Source organism: Carcharhinus amblyrhynchos, chromosome 2 (assembly GCF_965287045.1).
Source record: "Carcharhinus amblyrhynchos chromosome 2, sCarAmb.v2.hapA, whole genome shotgun sequence".
Taxonomy (NCBI): domain Eukaryota; kingdom Metazoa; phylum Chordata; class Chondrichthyes; order Carcharhiniformes; family Carcharhinidae; genus Carcharhinus; species Carcharhinus amblyrhynchos.
Window position 1 is genome coordinate 43,123,054 of NC_137325.1, and position 22,205 is coordinate 43,145,258.

The 22,205-nt window shown below is 42.9% G+C and overlaps 1 protein-coding gene across 2 annotated transcripts in view; it reads right to left on the reverse strand.

Moving 5' to 3' along the window:
- The window catches only part of LOC145353987 (ubiquitin thioesterase otulin-like), an 82,816-nt gene that overhangs the window by 55,446 nt on the left and 5,165 nt on the right, over window positions 1-22,205 (reverse strand). The window contains exons 2-3 of one of the 2 annotated variants that reach the window (XM_080205053.1): window positions 17,107-17,553; window positions 189-398 (exon numbers count right to left, since the gene is read on the reverse strand). In XM_080205053.1, coding sequence (XP_080061179.1) covers window positions 189-398; window positions 17,107-17,339 — 443 coding nt within the window. In that variant the 5' untranslated portion in view covers window positions 17,340-17,553. Of the gene's footprint in view, window positions 1-188; window positions 399-16,177; window positions 16,330-17,106; window positions 17,554-22,205 lie in introns of those variants that run through there. The other variant, XM_080205061.1, reaches the window with a different exon arrangement.

Below are 22,205 nucleotides of genomic sequence, written 5' to 3' on the forward strand. Positions count from 1 at the left end.
CCCAACTTGCCTGTCTACCCAAAGAATATTTTTGTCCTTTCCCATCTAGTCAAACTAGTACAATGTCAGAGCCATCCTCGACCCTGAGTACAGTCAAAATTTAAATTCAGAATTACAATTCTTCAACTGCCTCATATTTACCTTTGCGTTAAAAAAAGGCTATATAGAAGTGCAATAAAAAAACTTACCCAACATTGCCTTGAGAAAGCCTTGCTCTTTTTGCAGTATTCACAGTGTTTTCCATAACAGAAGAATACATTCCAACTGCAGATTCTTTTAGCGAGTCATTCATATATTCTTGTGACACATCATTCACCGTCTCGTTACTTTCATCATTTTGCACGGTTTTCTGCACTGCCTCAGCGTAAGCACATTTCCCCTCTTCAGAAGTGTTGTACCTAGGTTTGAGAGGGATTTAATATAAATTGGATTCATTGATAGGGCAATGAAAAGACTTATTTGAAATTTTCAATTGCTACAATTATCAGACTGTTACAATGTTATAAATGGTCAATGCACATGTTTGATATTTTTATTTACTGCCCTTCTCTTTTTTAAAATACAAAATATATGGACAATCAGAAAATCAACAGTTCTTAATTTTCTTGCTTAGGCACTGTGTGTACCGCGGTTCATACTTTTTTTCAAAAGGACCAGCATTAATTCTTAGTTGGAAGCCAATATGTGAACATCACATTCAGTGCTCAAAAGGAACATTTTCAAAATAGAATAGGAATACAGTTTTAAAGAAGTAATCTTGAGCAGAACTTGGAAGTTATTAAAATAACTGATCACCATTAACATTGCCCAGCTATCATAAAATGTTGTCTCAGAATTGGTATGCAGAAAACAATATTCTTCCAAGCCTCCATGAAGTTTCACAAGGTAGACAGCTAACTCACAATTTGCTTGATGCATTGAGCCTGGAATGTTGTTTAGTCAGAAGTCTCACAACATCAGGTTAAAGTCCAACGGGTTTATTTGGTAGCAAGAGCCACTAGCTTTTGGAGCACTCACTGCTCCTTCATCAGGTGAATGGGAGTTCTGCTCACAAACAGGGCATATAAAGACACAAACTCAAATTGAAGTTTGAAAATTGAATTCAAGTTTGCTGAAGACACGATCATAGTGGGTCAGATCTCAAACAGTGACGAGACAAAGTACAGGAGTGAGATAGAGAATCTGGTGAACTGGTGTGGCAACAATAATCTCTCCCTCAATGTCAATAAAATGAAGGAGATTGTCATTGAAGCGTAAAGGAGAATATGTCACTGTCTACATCAATGGGACAAAGTAGAAAGGGTTGATAGCTTCAAGTTTTTAGGTGCCCAGATCATCAACAACCTGTCCTGGTCCCCCCATGCCAACACTATAATTAAGAAAGCCCACCAGCGCCTCTACTTTCTCAGAAGACTAAGGAAATTTGGCATGTCAGTTATGACTCACACAACTTTTACTGGTGCACCATAGAAAGCATTCTTTCTGGTTGTATCACAGCTTGGTATGGCTCCTACTCTGTCCAAGACCACAAGGAACTACAACAGGTTGTGAATTTAGCCCAATCCATCACACAAACCAGCCTCCCACCCATTGACTCTGTCTACATTTCCCGCTGCCTCAGCAAAGCAGTCAACATAAATAAGGACTGCACGCACCCTGGACATTCTCTCTTCCACCTTCTTCATTCGGTAAAAAGATACAAAAGTCTGAGGTCGCATACCAACTGACTCAAGAATAGCTTCTTTTCTGCTGCTGTCAGGCTTTTGAATGGACTTAGCTTGCATTAAATTGACCTTTCTCTACACCCTACTGTAACTAAACACTACATTGGGCACTCTCTCGTTTCCTTCTCTATGAATGGTACGTTTTGTCTGTCTAGTGCACAAGAAACAATACTTTTCACTGTATGTTAATACCTGTGACAATAATAAATCAAATCAAATCCTGAATCAGTAAAACAAGTGGGCAGATATTAGGCAGACACCCCAAGTTTACATGCTGACAGCTCTCAACGTTCACCGCTATTGGGACAGGAAGATCTAGGTCCATGTACTTTATTGATCTCACAATTATGATCAGTTTACAGGCTAAGGACAAGGATAAAGTAAAATAATTTTTAAATTATTTTTATGGATGCACCTAAACCAAATGGACATTAGCAGTTCAAGTAAACAGCTCACCACCATCTTCTCCAGGAATGGGCTACAAATGCTGGCCTAGCCTAAGCAACGCCCACATCTCTTGAAAGAACAAATAAAAAAACATGCTTATTTGAAATATATTCGACTATCATTGAAGAACAAGGTTATATAATTATTCTTACGAGTGGCTGCAGGTTTGTTAATACATAAAAACACTGAATGGCAATAATTGCTCAATGTAGTTTGTGATTTGGGAGAATTGTGACTCAGCTATGCAATAAACTAGGCATATCTACAAAAAATTCACTCTACCTCATACATTGTTGACATTATTACCAACTCGCTCATCTATATTTGCAATCCCATTTGTATCAGGTTTAGTTTGAGTTCCAATATGACATTAGAATTCCAAACTTTGCCTGGAAGCCTCTGAAGGTTACTTTTATTTCCTACCCACTGTGCACTGCACAGAAAATCATTCTACACAATTTCAGATGAAACTGGCAGGGAGAAACTTAAAAAAAAGACTATTATCCTGAAGAGTCAGGCGTCAGGAGATCTTGCTGTGCAACAGATCTGCTGCTATTTTGGTGGAATCCTTAGGGTGCAGAAGGAGACCATTCAGCCCATCGAAGCTGCACTGACAGCAATCCCACCCAGACCTTATCCCTGTAACCCCTGCTAATCCCCCTGACAATAAGGGGCAATTTAGTATGGCCAATCCACCTAACCTGCATAACCTTGGACTGCAGGAGGAAACTGGAGAACCCAGAGGAAACATATACAGATACAGGGAGAACGCACAAGCTCCACACAAACAGTGACCAAGGCCAGAATTGAACCGAGGTCCCTTGTGCTATGAGGCAGTAATGCTAACCACTGTGTCACCATGCTGCCTTGTTCTGTTTTCTGAAAATGTTTTCAGGATATGGCCAGCAACAACAATCTGCAACCCAAATCGGTGTTATAAACCAGTTAATGATAATCCATCAAGGCCTGTATAACTGATTGTTATAAGATCTTGCGCCAAGAAAATGTAGATGGAATGAGACATCCGTCTAGAGTAGTCATAGAAACACACTGCATACATGGAGTTTTCTCTGAAGTAGAAGGACACCTGCAATAGAAACAATAGTATCCATTGCTGTTCAGAGTTTAGCCAAACTACTTAGATGAATGTTGTACTAGGAAGCATATGTTTGAATACAAACTGATCAAAATGTTGGCCAATGTAGCAACTTCCTCAGCAGAACTTGGTCATAATTTGTGTTGTAAACTACTAATCGCATTTACCTGCAGGATACTGGTCAATAATATAGATATTCATTGTCTCAGACCAGCACATCCGTCTTTAAGGGATGTATAGTCGGTCCTTTCCATTAGGATGTCAACCTGCAAACAAGTTTCACATCCGTGAAATTAATTCTTCTCTCAGGCACAGAGATAATACCCTAAATTTTGTGATCAGCTGATTCTTTCATTATACTTTCACTTCTCATAGTCTTTCAGTCCATTATCAAATCATCGCATTCAAACTTAGTACATAGAATTTTACAGCACGGGAACAGGCCATTCAGCCCACGATGTTGTGCCAAACATGATGCCAAAGTAAACTAATCCCTTCTATCTACCCTTGGGTCATATCCCTCTACTCCTTGCATTTTCATGTGCTGATCTAAAAGCCTCTTAAATGCCCCTGTTGTATTCACCCACACCACCACTGCTGCAACGTGTTCCAGACACCTACCACGCTGTAAAAAACTTTCCTCCCCCTCACTTTAAGTGCATGACCCTTAGCATTAGACATGTCAACTCTGGAAAAAAGATTCTGATTGTTACCTTATCTATGTCTCTCTTAATTTTACAGATTTCTATCAGGTCTCCCCTCAGCCTCCACCACTTCAAAGAAAACAGCCCTACTTTGTCCAGCCTGTCCTTATAGCTCATACTCTCTAATCCAGGCAGTATCCTGATAAACCTCTTCTGCACTTTCTTCAAAGCCTGCACGTCCTTCCTATAATGTGGCGACCAGAATTGAACACAATACTCTAAGTGCAACCTAACCAAGCTGCAACATGAGATCCTGACTCTTGTACTCAATGCCCCGATCAATAAAGACAAGTATGCCATATGCGTTCTTTACCACCCTACCTATTTGTGTGGCCACTTTCAGGCAGCTATGGACTTGAACCCCAAGATCCCTCTGAAGATCAATGCTATTTAGGATCCTATCATTAACTGTATACTTAGCATTTGATCTCCCAAAGTGCAGCGCCTCACACTTGCCTGAAACTTAATTTGCCATCTCTCCACATGATTAACACTTTTGAAATGTCATCTTCAGATTGTCCAAAACAGTTCCACTCTTATTGAACAATGTTTTTGTTTCCCTGCTCCACGACTGCTTGTCCCACACAAGTAGCTTAGACATTCTTACGGGCTTCAACATACAACTCAGGACAACTTTATTTCACACCGAACTATGTTTCAGAATTGGAGTGACGTTCCTCAGTTATTTTGAGTATGCTTGGTGCTTTTAGCTCTGAATCCACACTAGTTCTCTGTGCTACACAAACTTATTCTTGAGTATCACTTTTTAACTGCAGTGTTGGGTTCACATTCTTCACTTTCAATGTCTGCTCCAATTGCAGTTGAAGACTGTGAGGAAAAACTAAAAAAAAACCTAACAGAACCGTTAACACAGGCCGCTTTCTCTAAACAGTTGCGGTAGTATAGCCTGGATATGTGCTTACAAGTCATTACTGATAATACTTACGAAATACAAAATAAAACTGCTTTAGAAAGTTACTTCCACACTCCTCACAATTTATCAGAACAGTAGGCCAAAAGTGTAGAGACTGGGGATGAGCATGAGACCAAGGCCAGGCTTGCTAAGAGGAAGAACAGGCTCAGGGAGGTCGTACTCAATGAACCTAGAAATCTGGAGTACATCTGTTTCAATGCAAGGAATATAACAGGCAAGACAGGTAAACTTAGAGCCTTGATTTATGCACAGAACTTGGATGTGGTTGCAGTGATAGAGACTTGGTTTAAAAAGAGACAGCTAAATATTCCAGGACATAAGTGTTTTAGGTGAGACAGAGGGGAAGGAAAAAGAGGTGGGAAAGTTGCAATGCTGGTTAGAGAACATATTACAGCTGTACAGAGGGAGGACACCTAGGAAGAATCATGTAATGAGACACTGCGGGTAGAGCTCAGGAACAGGAAGGGGGCAGTCACAATGATTGGGTTATACTACAAGCATCCCAACAGCCTACGGGAAGTTGAAGAATGGATATATAAGCAGATTCTGGACAAATGTAGAAATAATAGGGTTGATGTAGCGGGAGACTTTAATTTTCATCACACTGACTGGAAATCTCTTTGGGCTAGACGTCCGGATGGTGAGGAATTTGTTAAGTGCGTCCAGGAAGAATTTTTGGAACAATATGTGGATAGTCCAACTAGAGAGGGGGCTATACTGGACCTAGAACTAGGAAGTGAACCCAGCCAGGTCATCAAAGCTGCAGTGGGGGAACATGTGGCAAACAGTGACCACAATTCCATAAACTTTCAGATACTCATGGAAAAGAATGAGTGTTGTTCTAGGGTTAAGGTGCTAAACTGGGGGAAGGCTAACTACAATCAGATTAGGCAGAATTTGGAGGCTGTTCTAAGGGAGACGCTGTTTGAGGGTAAATCCACATCTGGCATGTTGGGAGTCTTTTAAGGAGCAGTTGATCAGAGTGCAGGACGGCATGTGCCTGTGAAAAGGAAGGAGAGGAAAGGGAGGATTCAGGAATCATGGATGACTAGGAAAATTGCAAGTCTAGTCAAAAAGTAAAAGGATACATACATGAGGTCTAGGCAACTGAAAGCAGATGAAGCACTTGAAGAATACAAGGAAAGTAAAAATGAGTTCAAACAGGGAGTTAGGAGAGCAAAAAGGGTCACAAAATGTCCTTGGCAGGCAGAATTAAGGAGTTGATCCACTCAAGAACAAAGGAGGAAAATTATGCATAGAACCAAAGGAAGTGGGCGAGATCTTTAATGAGTATTTTGCATTGGTAGTAACAAAGGAGAGGGATACGTTGATTGGTGGTGTCTCAGAGGGATGTGTAAACCCTTCAGAACAAGTCATCATTACAAAGGAGGAAGTGTTAGGTATATTAAAAAGCACTAAGATAGACAAATCCCCAGCGCCAGGTCTATCCCAGATTACTGAGGGAGGCAAGAGATAGGCCGGTGAGCTTGACGTCAGTGATAAATTGTACGGGGAAAATTCTTAGAGATAGGATCTATACACGTTTGGAACTGAAAGGTTTTATTCATGACAGACAGCATGGTTTTGTATGAGAGAGGTCATGTCTCACTAGTTTGAGTGTTTTGAGGAGGTGACAGAAATAATTGATGAGGGAAGGGCTGTGGATGTTGTCTACATGGACTTTAGTAAAGCAATTGACAAGGTCCCTCATCGCAGGCTGCTACAAAAGATTAAGTCACACAGGATCAGGGATGAACTAGCTAGATGGATTCAGAACTGGCTTGGCCATAGAAAGCAGAGGGTAGCGGTGGAAGGACATTTTTTCTGAATGGAGGTCTGTAACTAGCGGTGTTCTGCAGGGATCAGTGCTGGGACCTTTGCTGTCTGTAATATACATAAATGACTTGAAAGAAAACGTAGCTAGTTTGATCAGCAGATTTGCGGATGATACTAAGATTGCTGCAGTTGCGAATAGTGATGAAGATTGCCAGAGAATACAGCAGGATATAGATAGGCTGTAAAATTGGGCAGAGAAATGGCAGATGGAATTTATTCTGGACAAATGCAAGGTGATGCATTCTGGTAGGTCCAATTCACATGGGAGCTATAAATGGCAGAACCGTCAGGAGCATAGACACACAGAGATCTGGGCTTGCAGGTCCACAGTTCCTTGAAAGCAGCAGCACAGGTAGAAAAGAAAGCATATGCTGTGCTTGCCTTCAGTGGACAGGGCATCAAGTGTGAAAGTTGGCAAATTATGTTAGTTACATAAAACGTTGGTTAGGCCACATTTGTAATACTGTGTCCAATTCTGGTCACCACACTACCAGAAGGATAAGGCGGCTTTGGAGAGAGTACAGACAAGGTTTACCAGGACGTTGCCTGGTATGGAGAGTCTTAGCTATGAGGAGAGACTGAATAAATTGGGATTGTTCTCCCTGGAAATACAGAGACTGAGGGGCAACCTGGTAGAAATTTATAAAATTGTGAGGGGTATAGACAGGGTAAACAGTTGGAAGCTTTTTCCCAGGGCACAAATGACAATTACAAGGGGGCACAAGTTTATGATAAGGGGGGGAAAGGTTCAGTGGAGATGTGCAGAGGAAGTTCTTTTTTTACATAGAGAATGGTGGGGGCCAGAAATGCACTGCCAAGTGAGGTGTTTGAGGCAGATACGTTAACGATGTTTAAAACTTATCTGGATGGACATACGAACAGACAGGGAATAAAGGGATAGAGGCAGTTGGTCGGGATAGGACAACGTGACCGGTGCAGGCTTGGAGGGCCAAAGCGCTTGTTCCTATGTGGTACTGTCCTTTGTTTGTTTGTTCTATCTACATTCCACTAATCATGTTCTTGCTTAACCAACAACCAGCTAGTTTCAAATTTTTACTGGAACATTAACTGGTTGATTATATATTCGGCATTTGTGTCACCATACTTGCTATATTGCAGGAAGTTTCTTAAAGATTGTAGACAGATTTCAATGCACGAGGAATTGGATACATGTTACATTTTGCAAACTGCCTCAGCTTCATGCTCTTTATTATTCATTTTTTATAAATTAATTGTGAGTCTATGAGCTTATGGACGAACCCAATAAGATGGCATATTTAGAACATAGAACATAGAACATTACAGCGCGGAACAGGCCCTTCGGCCCACAATGTTGCGCCGACCAGCCTTATTTTTAAAAAAAACATTGACCCACTAATCTAAACCAATCCCTTTTCGTCCATAAACCTATCCACCAATCTCTTAAACGCCCCCAAACTAGGCGCATTTACAACTGCAACTTCGACTGGATTTATTATTTCACGTGTATTAGTATACAGTGAAAAGTATTGTTTCTTGCGTTCTATACAGCCAAAGCATACTGTTCATAGTGAAGGAAAGAATATAAGAACTAGGAGCAGGAGTAGGCCATCTGGCCCTTCGTGCCTGTTCCGCCATTCAATAAGATCATGGCTGATCTTTTTGTGGACTCAGCTCCATTTATCCACCTGTTCACCCTTAATTCCTTTACCCTTCAAAAATTTACCTATCCTTGCCTTAAAAACATTCATTGAGATAGCCTCGACTGCTTCTCTGGGCAGGGAATCCCATAGATTCAAACTCTTTGGGTGAAGAAGTTCCTCTCAACTCAGTGCTAAACGTGCTCCCCCTTGCAGCATGTTGGCACAGTGGTTAGCACTGCTGCCGCAGTGCCAGGGACCCAGGTTCAATTCCCAGCTTAGGTCACTGTCTGTGTGGAGTTTGCACGTTCTCCCCATGTCTGCGTGAGTTTCCTCCAGTTTCCTTCCATGGTCCAAAAATGGGCAGACTAGGTGAATTGGCCAGGCATTGCAGTCTGAATTTTAAACCTATTTGTGACTAATAAATAAATAAGCCTTGAAGCATGCCCCCTAGTTCTAGTTTCACCTGCCAATGGAAACGGTCTTATCTATTCCCTTCCTAATCTTATATGTTTCTCTAAGATCACCCCTCATTCTTTTGAATTCCAATGAATATAACCCCAACCTACTCAGTTTCTCCTCATAAGCTAACCCTTTCAACTCAGGAATCAACTTAGTGAATCTCCTTGGTACCTCCTCCAGTGCCAGTATATCCTTTCTCAAGTAAGGAGACCAAAGCTGAACACAGTACTCTAGAGTGCAGCCTCACCAGCACCTTTTACAGCTCAACATAACCTCCCTGTTTTTAAACTCCATCCATCTAGCAATCAAAGACAAAATTCCATTTGCCTTCTTAATTCCCTGTTGCACCTGCAAACCAACTTTTTGTTATTCATGCACAAGGACACCCAGGTCCATCTGCACAGCAGCATGTGGCAATTTTTTACCATTTACACAATAGTCCATTTTAGTTTATTCCTACCAAAATGGATGACCTCACATTTACCAACATTGTACTCCATCTGCCAGACCGTTGCTCACTCACTTCGACTATCTCCATCCCTTTGCAGACTTTCAGCATCCTCTGCACATCTTGCTCTACCACCTATCTTAGTGTCATCTGCTCATTTTAGTGCACCACACTTGATCCCCAATTCCAAATCATCCACATAAATTGTAAACAATTGTGATCCCAGTACCGATTCCCTGTGATACACTAGTAGTTATTGATTGCCAACCAGCAAGACACTCATTTACCTCCACTCTATGCTTTGCTAGTTAACCAATCCTCTATCCATGCTAATACAGTACCCATAACACCATGCATCTTTATCTTACGCAGCAGCCTTTGGTGCGGCACCTTGTCAAATCCAGATACACTACCTCCAAAGGTTCCCCACTGTCCACTGCGAACATACTGTTCTCAAAGAATTCCGCCACATTAGTCAAACATGACCTGTCCTTCATGAACCCATGCTGCGTTTTCCCAATAAGACAACTGATATCTAGATGTCTCGATATTTCTTCCTTAATGAGAGATTCAAGCATTTTCACTACTACAGAAGTTAAGCTAACCGCCTTATACTTACCCACCTTTTGTCTACCTCCTTTCTTAAATAGTGGTACGTTTGCTGTTTTCCAATCTGCAGAACCACCCCAGAGTCCAGCAAATTTTGGTAAATTATCACTAGTGCATTTGCTATTTCCCCCACGATCTCTTTTGGTACCCTGGGATGCATTCCATCAGAGCCAGGAGTCTTGTTTATCTTTAACCCCATTAGCTTGCCCAACACTACCTCCTTCATGGTAGTGATAGTTTCTAGGTCCTCACCTTCCATAACCTTCAGGTCATCAATTTTTGCCCTATTATTTGTGGTTTCCACTTCAAAGACCGAGACAAAACACCTGTTCAATGCCTCAGCTATTTCCTCATTTCCAGTTATTACATCCTCCTTCCCATCCTCTAAAGAACATTTACTTTAGCCACTCTTTTTCGTTTTATATATTTGTAGAAACTTTTGCTACCTGTTTTTATATCCTGAGCTAGTTAACTCTCGTAATCCATTTTCTTTATAGCTTTTTTCATGGCTTTCTATTGATCTTTAAAAATTTCCCAATCATCTAGTTCCCACTAATCTTTGCCACTCTGTATGCATTTTCTTTCAATTTGATACCCTCCTTTATCTCCTTAGACATCAATGGCTGATTGTCTTTTACTATAGTCCGTCCTTATCACTTGTATATAAAAGAGAGCGTGAAAACTGTAGTGTTACAGCCTTCGATCAACTTAATGCAAGGTAGGTCAACTCAAAAGTCTGATGTCAGCAAGGAAGAAGCTGTTCTTGAGTCAATTGGTATGTGGCGTCAGAATTTTGCATCTTTTTCCCAACGGAAAAAGGTGGAAGAGAGTATGTCCAGAGTGCGTGAGGTCCTTAGTTATGCTGGCTGCTTTGCCAAGGCAGCGGGAAGTGTAGACAGAGTCAATGGATGGGAGGCTGGTTTGCGCTACATTCACGATCGTATGTCCGTGTACATATAAAGCCTGCGTGGATGTTCAGCAACAGAAGGTTCAGTTGTGATGCCTTCAGTGGCCAAACAACATGTGAACTATCCAACAATTCCTCACAATGTTGTAGCTAAATTCCTGAAAAGCGCAACTTTAAGTGAAATAAGTTAAAGCAAATCAGACTTTTCTATTGCAACCAATGGCAGGAGGGGGGGAACAAGTAAGGGAGCTAGGGAAGCCAAGTGCAGGCGGATAAGGGAGAAAGGCAACAAGTGGGATACAGTCTCAGGGAGAAGAAAGTCTTGGGAAGTGAGACGGGTCATTTCAGAATGGCGCTGATCATTTCACGCACGCTACGTCAGTATGAAGAGGTTATTGCAGAAGGTAAGGGGGCATGGAGTTGGGGGTAGGGTGTTAGCGTGGATAGAGGATTGGTTGTCAAATAAGAGGCAGAGAGTGGGGGTTAATGGGTGCTATTCGGATTGGCAGTTGGTGACTAGTGGAGTGCCCCAGGGGTTGGTGCTGGGGCCTCAGCTATTTACCATTTATATAGATGATCTGGAGGAGAGAACCGAGTGTATGGTGTTGAAATTTGCTGATGACACCAAGATTGGTGGAACGGCAAATTGCGCGGAGGGTGTGGAGAGTCTGCGGAAGGATCTAGATAGGCTGGGCGAATGGGCCAGGAACTGGCAAAAGGAATTTAATGTTAGCAAGTGCAAGGTGGTCCACTTTGGTAGGAAGGACTATTACTTACGTGGCGAAAAACTGCAGCAGGCGACGGTGCAGAGGGACCTCGGGGTCCTTGTGCATGAGTCGCAAAAACCCAGCCTGCAGGTGCAGCAGGTGGTCAGGAAGGCGAATGGGATGCTGGCCTTCATAGCAAGGGGGATTGAATATAAAAGTAGGGAGGTCTTGCTGCAGCTGTATAGGGCATTGGTGAGGCCGCAGCTGGAGTACTGTGTGCAGTTTTGGTCGCCGCACTTATGCAAGGATATTTTGGCCTTGGAGGGAGTGCAGAGGAGGTTTACTAGGCTGATACCGGAGTTGAGGGGGTTGAGCTATGAGGAGAGGCTGAATAAACTAGGCTTGTACTCGTTAGAGTTTAGAAGAATGAGGGGAGATCTCATTGAGACGTATAAGATGATGAATGGGATGGACAGGATAGAGGTGGAGAGACTCTTCCCGCTCAGAAAGGACAGTAGGACTAGGGGGCATAGCCTCAAGATAAAGGGGGGGCGGTTTAGAACGGAGTTGAGGAGGAACTTCTTCACTCAAAGGGTGGTGAATCTCTGGAATTCTCTGCCTGTTGAAGTGGTGGAGGCTGCCTCGCTAAATATTTTTAAGACGCGGGTTGACGGGTTTTTGGTAAGCGAGGGGATTAAGGGTTATGGGGAGAGGGCGGGAATGTGGAACTGAGCCACGACAGATCAGCCATGATCTTACTGAATGGCGGGGCAGGCTCGAAGGGCTAGATGGCCTACTCCTGCTCCTATTTCTTATGTTCTTATGAAGTGACGCTAGGAGAATGAGGGGTGACCTTACTGAAGTGTATAAAATCAGGAGGGGAATAGGATGAACACAGGGAAGGGGAATTGAAAACCAGAGGGCATAGGTTTAAGGTGAGAGGGGACAGATTTAAAAGGGATCTGAGCAGCAACTTCTTCATGCAGAGGATGTTGAGTTTATGGAATGAGCTGCCAGAGAAAGTGGTTGAGGCAGGTTCACTTGTAACATTTAGGATGGGAAAGGATTAAAGGAATATGGACCAAACGTGGGCAATTGGAACTAGCTGGGAGGGCACCATGATTGGCATGGACCGTTTGGGCCAAAGGGCCTGTTTCCATGCTATATTGCTTTTTGACTTTCTGTAAAGCAAAAAGTCCCGATGCTAAGTGGATATACGCATATCCACGACTCTAAAGTGAAATAACACTAAATAAAGCAACTTCTTCATGCAGAGGGTGTTGTGTTTATGGAATGAGCTGCCAGAGAAAGTGGCAAGGACTTCTCACTTTGTAATTCTTTAAGGATTTCAAAACCAAATAAAGAAACTTTAGAAATTATATGTACTGCAAGCGAGAAACTTAATTTCTCAATCATTTGTTGACAGCAGAAGCATTTTCACTAAAATCAGCTCATATGAGCAATCTAAAATACTGCAAAGCCAACTTTTAAAGATACCTTCAGCAAGTATAACTTATACTTATATGGCGCCTTTATCACAATAAAACCTCCCAGGGTGTTTTTACAGGGGTATTCTCAAATAAACATAAGAACATAAGAAATAGGAGCAGGAGTAGGCCATCTAGCCCTTCGAGCCTGCCCTGCCATTCAATAAGATCATGGCTGATCTGTCGTGTCTCAGTTCCACCTTCCCGCCCTCTCCCCATAACCCTTAATCCCCTTGCCTATCAAAAACCTATCAACCCGCGTCTTAAATATATTTAGCGAGGCAGCCTCCACCACTTCAATGGGCAGAGAATTCCAGAGATTCACCACCAAAGTGTGACACCAAACCACAAAGGAGATATTAGGTCATGGGTGGAGAGGGGACTCACAATGTTGAAATGGCGGCGTGGGCTTGTTGGGCCTGTTTCCCGTGCTGTGTCGTTCTTTGTTCTATGACCAAAGGCATTGTCGGAGGTAGGTCTTAAAGGAGGAAACCGACATACCAAGCAGAAAGACGTAGGAAGTGAACTCTAATGAGGGTCAGAAAGCAAAGGAAAGGTAAGGAAAATGGGACTTGCTGAAAGTTGAGACATGGGCAGCAGAGTTTTGGGCGACCTCAAGTTTATATTGGGTAGAATGTGGGAGACCAGCCGGAATAGTGGAACAGTCAAGTCTATTTTTAAAAATTCATTTATGGGATATGGGTGTCACTGGCTAGGCAAACATTTATTGCCCATCTCTAGTTCCCCTTGAGAAGGTGGTGGTAAGCTGCCTTATTGAAACACTGCATTCCCTGAGATGTAGATACATGCACAATGCTGTTAGGGAGGGGTTTTCAGGATTTATCCCAGCTATGGTGAAGGAATGGCAATATATTTCCAATAGTAATGTAGTCCAGCGGCAGCATTGTCACATCATGGCTACCAACATATTTTCAAGTCAGGACGATGAGTGATTTGGAGGGGACATTCAGGTGGTGGTGTTTCCAAGTATCTGCTGCTGTTGTCTTTTTAGATGGGTTTGGAAGATAGTGCCTTGGTGAGTTTCTGCAGTGCATCTTGTAGATTGTACACACTGCTGCTACTGTCTGTTGGTGGTACGATTGATGTTAGTGGCAGGCCTTCAAGTGAGCTGCCTTGTCCTAGATGATGTCAAGTTTCTTGAATGTTGTTGGAGCTCCATTCATGCAGGCAAGTTGAGAGTATTTCATTACACTCCTGACTTGTGGACAGGTTTTGGGGAGTCAGAGTTACTCACCACAGGATTCCTAGCTTTTGACCTGCTATGGTAGCTACAGTATTTATATGGCTAATCCAGTTCAGTTTCTGGTCATTGGTCAGCCCCCAGGATGTTAATAGTGGGGGATTCATCGATGGCAATGTCATTACGTGGCATGGGGTGACAGTTAGATCCTCTTGTTGGAGATGCTCATTGCCTAGCACTTGTGCAAGTTTTTTTACTTGTCATTTGTCCAGGTCTTGCTGCATTTGGACATGGACTGCTTAAGTATCTGAGGTGTGTTGGTTTCAGCAGCAGATGAACTGAGACAGAGGCATGTCTGCAATGTTACAGTGATGGAAATAGGCAGTCTTAGTTGGCACAAATAAGATTGAAAGCTCATTTTAAGGTTAACTGTGACCAAAGGTTGTGAATAAACTGGCTTAACCTCAGACTGTTGCCAAGACAAAGTAGCACATTTCCAGATTCACTTAAGCTTTCCTACTCAATCATACTCTTGTGTAAACATTAGCAAATGACCAAAATCATCCCAGCCAATATACACCCTCCCAGCAATAGTCTCAGAATAGCATCAATAGACTCTAAAGTCACCAGCTGCTAGTGCAAGGCCTCAGAAGAAAGGTGGGCAACTCACATTGTGGCATAATTCACAGATACTGGAGGAGGCAAGTTTAGAAACTAGATTCACATCTAGACTAAGTGGGATTGTCTCCTCTCTGTCAACAATAAATTTGTGTATAGAATTGATTACAGTGGACATCAAAACAAATGTGACAAAGCCAGAGTGTCACATACAAAGATGGAATGATTGGCTTGCTTCTGAGGTGTAAGCTCTTTGCCAGAGCTGTTCCACACCCCTATTCTTTGCCTCTAGCCCTGATTTTTTTTCCCCTTCAAGTACTTATCCAACTTGCTTTTGAAAGCTACTGGTGAATCTGCTTCTACCGCCCTGTCAAGCAGCATTTCCAGATCACAACTCTGTATAAAACAAAGGTCACCTCTGATACTTTTGCCAATCACCTTAAATCTTCTTCTGGTTATCAGCCCCTTTGCCAACAGAAACACTGTTGCCTTATTTATTCCATCAATATCCTTCTAAATTATGAATACTTCTACCAAATCTCCAATTAATCCTTAATGCATTCCTGCATATCTTTCCAGTTTGTAAAACCATTCACTGTGCTTTTGGACCCACAGCCAATTTTGTATTCATGTTGCCATTGTAGCTTAATTTTGCTAACAAATCTGACATAACTAGCAAATGCCTTCTGAAAATCCATATACACATCAACGACATTATTTTGATCAATTGTCTACAGTACAAAAAAAACCAAGTTAGTTCAATGCAATTTTCCCTTTACAAATCAATGTTTTATTTAATAGCCCATTCTTTCCCAAGCAGCAATTAATTTTCCCTCAAATTGTCTTTCAAAGATTTCCCACCATTGGCATTGAACGACATGGCTGTAATTGCTGGGTTTATCCGTCTGCCTTGTTATGAACAGGAATGCAGCATTTTCAATTCTCCGGTCCTTTGGCATCACTGGTTAGTGGTTCCACAGAACTTCTGGAGTTAAAGGTCGGTAGTACTCAATCTAGCTCCATACTCTCCACATAGAGTTTAAAACACAATCGTGGAAAACGTGAGTGAGTTATATGGTCAATGACTTAACAGTTTGTAAATCAACTGAAATGTTTTGGTTTAAATTTTTGGATGAAGTAATATCACACATTAGGGTTTTTCGTGAACCTGAAAGTTAAACTTGTGTTAAACATAACCACCAAATGTCCAATATAATGCTAAGACAGACCAACTAACCCACATTTGCCTAGAGCACCGCAGTGTTAATGTAAGCCTACTTGTGACATTAATAAGTAAACTTTAAAACTGCAACCCGAATAGCATCAAAGGTTGATAACCTGAGACTGACTGAAACTTCATCACCTCAAATTTACTTACCCCAACTGCTAATTATACTGCGATTGACGTCAAACCCAAATATCGAGTAAAAACGCTGTCATAATAATCACTAGCAACAACTTTGGACATTGCCATCTGTTTATAGCAGAAAACCCGAATTCACACACAACCTCCGACGGCCACAACACGGAGGGGGGGGAGCTGCAACCATACGTCACAAAGACCGCCCCGCTGAAACAACCACTTCCGGGTCGGCTCTGTCCTTCCCCGTCACTTGCCAAACCCCACCCCCCGCTCCCTATTCCTTACCCCCTACCACACATCCCAATCCACACCACCTCCCTACGCCTCTCTTAAGACCCCCGCCACATGCCTCCCACACCTCCCCCGAGTACCCCCTCCCCTATCCCCCACAGTTCCCCCATCCCCCCCTTTCCACCGCCACACACACCACCATGCCCCCCACGCCACTGCCCCCACCCACGCCCCCTCCCCTTCACCTTTACCACATCCCCTTCCCAGCACACTCTCCCCACGACCCCCACTCTCCCCACGCCTCCCCCCCCACCACCCCCCCACCTCCCCTCACCCCGACATCCTCCCCCCCACCCTCCCCCACACTCTCCCCCCCCACGCCCCCCCAACTCTCCCCTCCACTCTCCCCCCACGCCGCCTCCACTCTCTCCCCCCCCACTCTCTCCCCCCACGCCCCCTCCACTCTCTCCCCCCCACTCTCTCCCCCCCCCACTCTCTCCCCCCACGCCCAGCCACACTGCATAAGTTAACAGTTGCTGCTAACATTCCTAAAATTTGAATGTGTTCAAAAGTGTTGATAAAAGCAACTTTTAAGACATCAATATTATGATTTGTAATAAAGAGCTATAACCAAGGTCATGCTAATCTAATGCAAACCTAAGGACTGTGAAACTGATTAAATCAGCAGAACTGGAAAAAAAAGTACAATTTACCTCTTGGTTGGAACAGCACCATTCTGGCAAACATCTTTATTGTCCATTTTATTCTGCAGATCTACAGAATTCTTGCTGGATGCAGAGATCTGTGGGAGTGATGGCTGCTCTTCATCAACAGATGTACTGCATTGATCGGTATTCACAACATTTAGTAAAGCTTCCCGTTCATTTTGTGGCCCAGCTTCATGCTCATTATGATGGGAAGTACTTCCACAACAAATGTTCCCCATTTTAATTCTTTGTGGAATGCCAATTCATGTTAGGATTCCTTGACACTGTTGCGTAAAGATAGCGCATAATCTTTATGGACATTCACCACGGCTTCCAAATGTGTTTAAATGCAACTTAAGACATATAGCTGCTTGAATTGGGTGTTCACTTCTTGGTGTGAAGGTTGTAGGTGTTCACTAGTCTCATCTCATCAATGTATTTATTTCCATTGCCCTACAATAGAGAAATGTTGAGTTAATCAACCAGAACAAACATTTTGTATATCTTGTTTTCCCTCTGAATAGGAACAATCAATTTATAACTCGTCGAGATTCTTGTGACATTCAAAGATGAAGTTTTAAGTATATATCTCCAGAACATATAAAAGTGTAGCTCAAACCAAATGCAAAAGCTATCCCCAAGTTTATTTTTTTGGTTGGGTTATGTACTGGTCTCTTTATAAAACATGGCAACACGGTGACACAGCGGTTAGCACTGCTGCCTCATAGCTCCAAGGGACTGTTTGATTTTCAGCTCTGCTTACTGTCTGTGAGGAGTTTGCACATTCTCCTCATGTCTGCGTTTGTTTCCTCCCACAATCCAAAGATATGTGGGTTCAGTTGATTGGCCATGCTAAATTGCCCCTTAGTATCCTGGGATGCTTAGGTTAGAGGGAGTAGCAGGGTAAATTTGTGGTGTTACAGGGATGGGGCCTGGGTGGGCAGAATGGTCTCCTTCTGCACTGTAGAGTTTCTATGACATTTCTATGATAGATAGTGCTCGCGATTAAAATGGTAACTTTAACATTGTACAGTTGAACAGTAGATATTGTACTTCCGGCACTGGGTTACATTAAGCAGAAAGCCTTACTGATTAATTAAGTGATGTTATGCAAAATGTTATACACATGCAAAGTGAGATTCAAGTGCACCAACACACGGGTGAGACTATAATGCATACAGATGTCTTCAGCATGCTTTTGACCTTGTATCAAAGTCTTGCTTTTGACCTTGTATCCAAACCTTGCCTCTTTTTCCCTGCCACGTTTTTAAATTAACCTTTATTTAATATCCACTACGCAATTTGGCAGGAAGCAAAGCCATCTGTTATACACTATGACTTAAGTGTCACTCAAAAAAGTGCAGAAGAATACAGTATCAGCTGATGAACCATGGGACAGTACCATGTGAGGGACAACTTAAATTATTTGAAATTATTGGAGAGGGAGGTGAAAGGATCTAGCTGTTGTTGTTCATGTTGACAACAACAAGAAAAGGAAGAGTAGGAAAGATGTCAGATGGAAAAGGAACTAGGAGCTAAATTAAAGAATAAGACTTCAAGGATTATAATCTCTGTTTTATCACACAAACCACATGCTCACTGATTTAGAGATAAAGAAGATTAGGACATGAGTGTGTGGTTAAAGATGTGGTGAGACAGACAAGCCAGTTATTAGATCAGGATGGAACTCTATCAGTGGGTCCGCCTGAGCGGGACCGGGAGCAGGGACTTAGCAGAAAGGATAAATGAGTCAATCACAAGGACTTTACAGTAGTAAATATAATTTTGATTTATTATTGTCACATGTACTAGTATACAGTGAAAAGTATTATTTTCTTGCGCACTATACAGACAAAGCATACTGTTCATAGAGCAGAAAAGGAGGCGGTACAGAATGTAGTGTTACAGTCAATAGCTAGGGTGTAAAGGAACATCAACTTAATACAAGGTAGGTCCATTCAAAAGACTGATGACAGCAGGGAAGAAGCTATACTTGAGTCGGTTGGTATGTGTTCTCAGACTTCTGTATCTTTTTCCTTATAGGGCACTGGTGTTGAGGATGATCGTGGAGGACGTGTTGTTGCTATTCTTGCTGGTACTGAAGGTGGAAGAGTGTATGTCTGGATGTGTGGGGTCCTTAATTATGCTGGCTGCTTTTCTGAGGCAGTGGGAAGTGTGGACAGAGTCAATGGATGGGAAGCTGGTTTGTGAGAGGACTGGGCTTCATTCATGACCCTTTGTAGTTTTTTGCGGCCTTGGACAGAGCAGGAGCCAAATTTCCTTAGCCTCCTGAGAAGGTAGAGGTGTTGGTGGGCTTTTTTAACTATAACGTCGGCATGGGGGGACTAGTACAGGTTTTGCTGATCTGGACATCTAAAAACTTAAAGCTCTCAACCATTTCTACTTCATCCCCATTGATGTAGACAGGAGCATGTCCTCCACTGCATTTCCTAAGCTTGATAACTATCTCCTTCATTTTGTGGACATTGAGGGAGAGATTATTGTTGTCGCACCAGTTCACCAGATTCGCCATCTCTTTCCTGTAGTCCTTCTCGTTATTTAAGATCCGACCCACTATAATGGGTGTCATCAGCAAATTTGAAAACTGCGTTGGAGGGGAATTCGGTCATAGGTGTACAAGGAGTATAGTAGGGGGCTGAGGACACAGTGTTGAGGATGATAGTGGAGGATGTGTTGTTGCCTATCCTTACTGATCGCAGTCTGTGGATTAGGAAGTCTAGGATCCAGTTGCAGATGGAGGAGCTGAGCCCCAGGCCACAGAGTTTGGAGATGAGTTTTATAGGAATAATGGTGTTGAAGACTATAAATAGGAGCATGACATAGATGTCTTTGTTATCTAAACATTCCAGGGTTGACTGTGAGACCAGGGAAATGGCAGCTGCTGTGGACCTGTTTCGGCAATAGGCAGTCTGGGAGGCTGGAATTGATTTGTGCCATGACTAACTTTTTGAAGCACTTCATAATGGTAGATGTCAGAGCTACTGGATGATAGTCATTAAGATATGCTGCCTGGCTTTTCTTGGGTACCTGGATGATGGTCATCTTCTTGAAGCAGACAGGGACCTTAAGATTGGTATAAAGAGAAGTTAAAGATGTCTGTGAATGCCACCCACCAGCTGGTCCATGCAACTCATCTGGATATCCTATCCAGGCCAGTCACTTTCCATGGGTTGACTTTCGAGAAGGTTGCTCTGATGTTTGCGATGGGGACCTCAGATACAGGTTGGTCCGAGGCTTCAGGGTGGAGGACGTGCTCTTGCTGACCTCTTGCTCAAAACAGGCAAGGAATGCGTTGAGCTCATCAGCCAGGACAGTTAATGAGATTTTGCAAGCCCAGGCAAATCGTGGGGGTTACAGATAATGTGACATGAACCCAAGATCCCAGTTGAGGCCATCCTCATGTGTGTGGCACTTGGCTATCAGTCTCTGCTCAGCGACTCTGCGCTATCATGTGACATGGACTTGCAAAAGCTCACTAAATGTCCTGGCTGGAGACAATACACATCTCTTTAACCTGTGCTTAACCCTCTCTCCACTCACATTGTCTGTACCTTTAAAACTTGATTACCTATAAAGACTCGCATTCCAACCATTATTTTGTAAATTGAGTTTGTGTCTTTATATGCCCCGTTTAAATCCCATTCGCCTGATGAAGGAGCAGCACTCCGAAAGCTAGTGGTTTTTGCTGCTAAATAAACCTGGTGGACTTTAACTTGATGTTGTGAGACTTCTTACTGTGTTTAACCCAGTCCAATGCCTGCATCTCCACATGATTGGTCATAGAAGACAGAGGGTAGCAGTAGAAGGGTGTATTTCTGAATGGAAGGCTGTGACAAGTGGTGCTCCTCAATGATCAGTGCTGGGACCTTTGCTGTTTGTAATATATATAAATGGTTTGAAGGAAAACGTATCTGGTTTGATTAGTAAGTTTGCAGATGACACAAAGGTGGGTGGATTTGCGGATAGTGATGAGGACCATCAGAGGATACAGCAGGATATTGATTGATTGGAGACTTGGATGGAGAGATGCCAGATGAAGTTTAATCCGGGGCAAATGTGAGGTAATGCATTTTGGAAGATCTAATACAGATAGGAAATATACAGTAAATGGCAGAACCCTTAAGGGTATTGATAGACAGAGGGATCTGAGTGTACAGGTACACAGGTCATTGAAAGTGGCAACGCAGGTAGAGAAGGTAGTCAAGAAGGCATACAGCATGCTTGCCTTTATGGCCAGGGCATTGAGTTTAAAAATTGGCAAGTCATGTTGCAGCTTTATAGACTTTAGTTAGGCCGCACTTGGAATATAGTGTTCAATTCTGGTCGCCACACTACCAGAAGGAAGTGTAGGCTTTTGAGCGGGTACAGAAAAGATTTACCAGGATGTTGTCTGGCATAGAGAGCACTAATTATGAGGATTGGTTGGAGAAACTTGGTTTGTTCTCACTGGAATGATGGAGGTTGAGGGGCAACCTGATAGAAATCTACAAGATTATGAGGGGCATGGACAGAATGGATAGTCAGAAGCTTTTTCCCAGGGTGGAAGAGTCAATTACCAGGAGGCATAGTTTAAGGTGTGGGGGGAAGATTTAAAGGAGATGCACGAGGCAAGTTTTGTTTTTACACAGAGGGTGTGAGTACCTGGAACTCGCTGCCAGGGGGGATAGTGGAAGCAGATACGATAGTGACTTTTCATGTATCTGTCAAAATGCCACTTAATAGGATGGGAATGGGATGAACGGTCCCTGGAAGGGTAGGAAGTTTTAGTTCAGTTGGGCAGCATGGTCAGTGCAGGCTTGGCGAGCTGAAGGGTCAGTTCCTGTGCTGTAATTTTCTTTGTTCTTTGATCTCTATTAGCTCACCCACCAGTTTTCTCTACTAGCAATAAAGGGCCACCCTTTTAATCCTTAACCTCACTGTACTGATAGAGCTTGATTCAGGATAGTGATTATAAATGTGATGTGGTGGCATCTGTCCATCTTGGAAGACAATGAACCTTGCCCAGGGTGCATCTGACTTCTGGACTGAACAATGCCTGTTGTAACTGCGTGCGTGGGCTGCTCTTGGAGGTTTCAAGAGTGGCC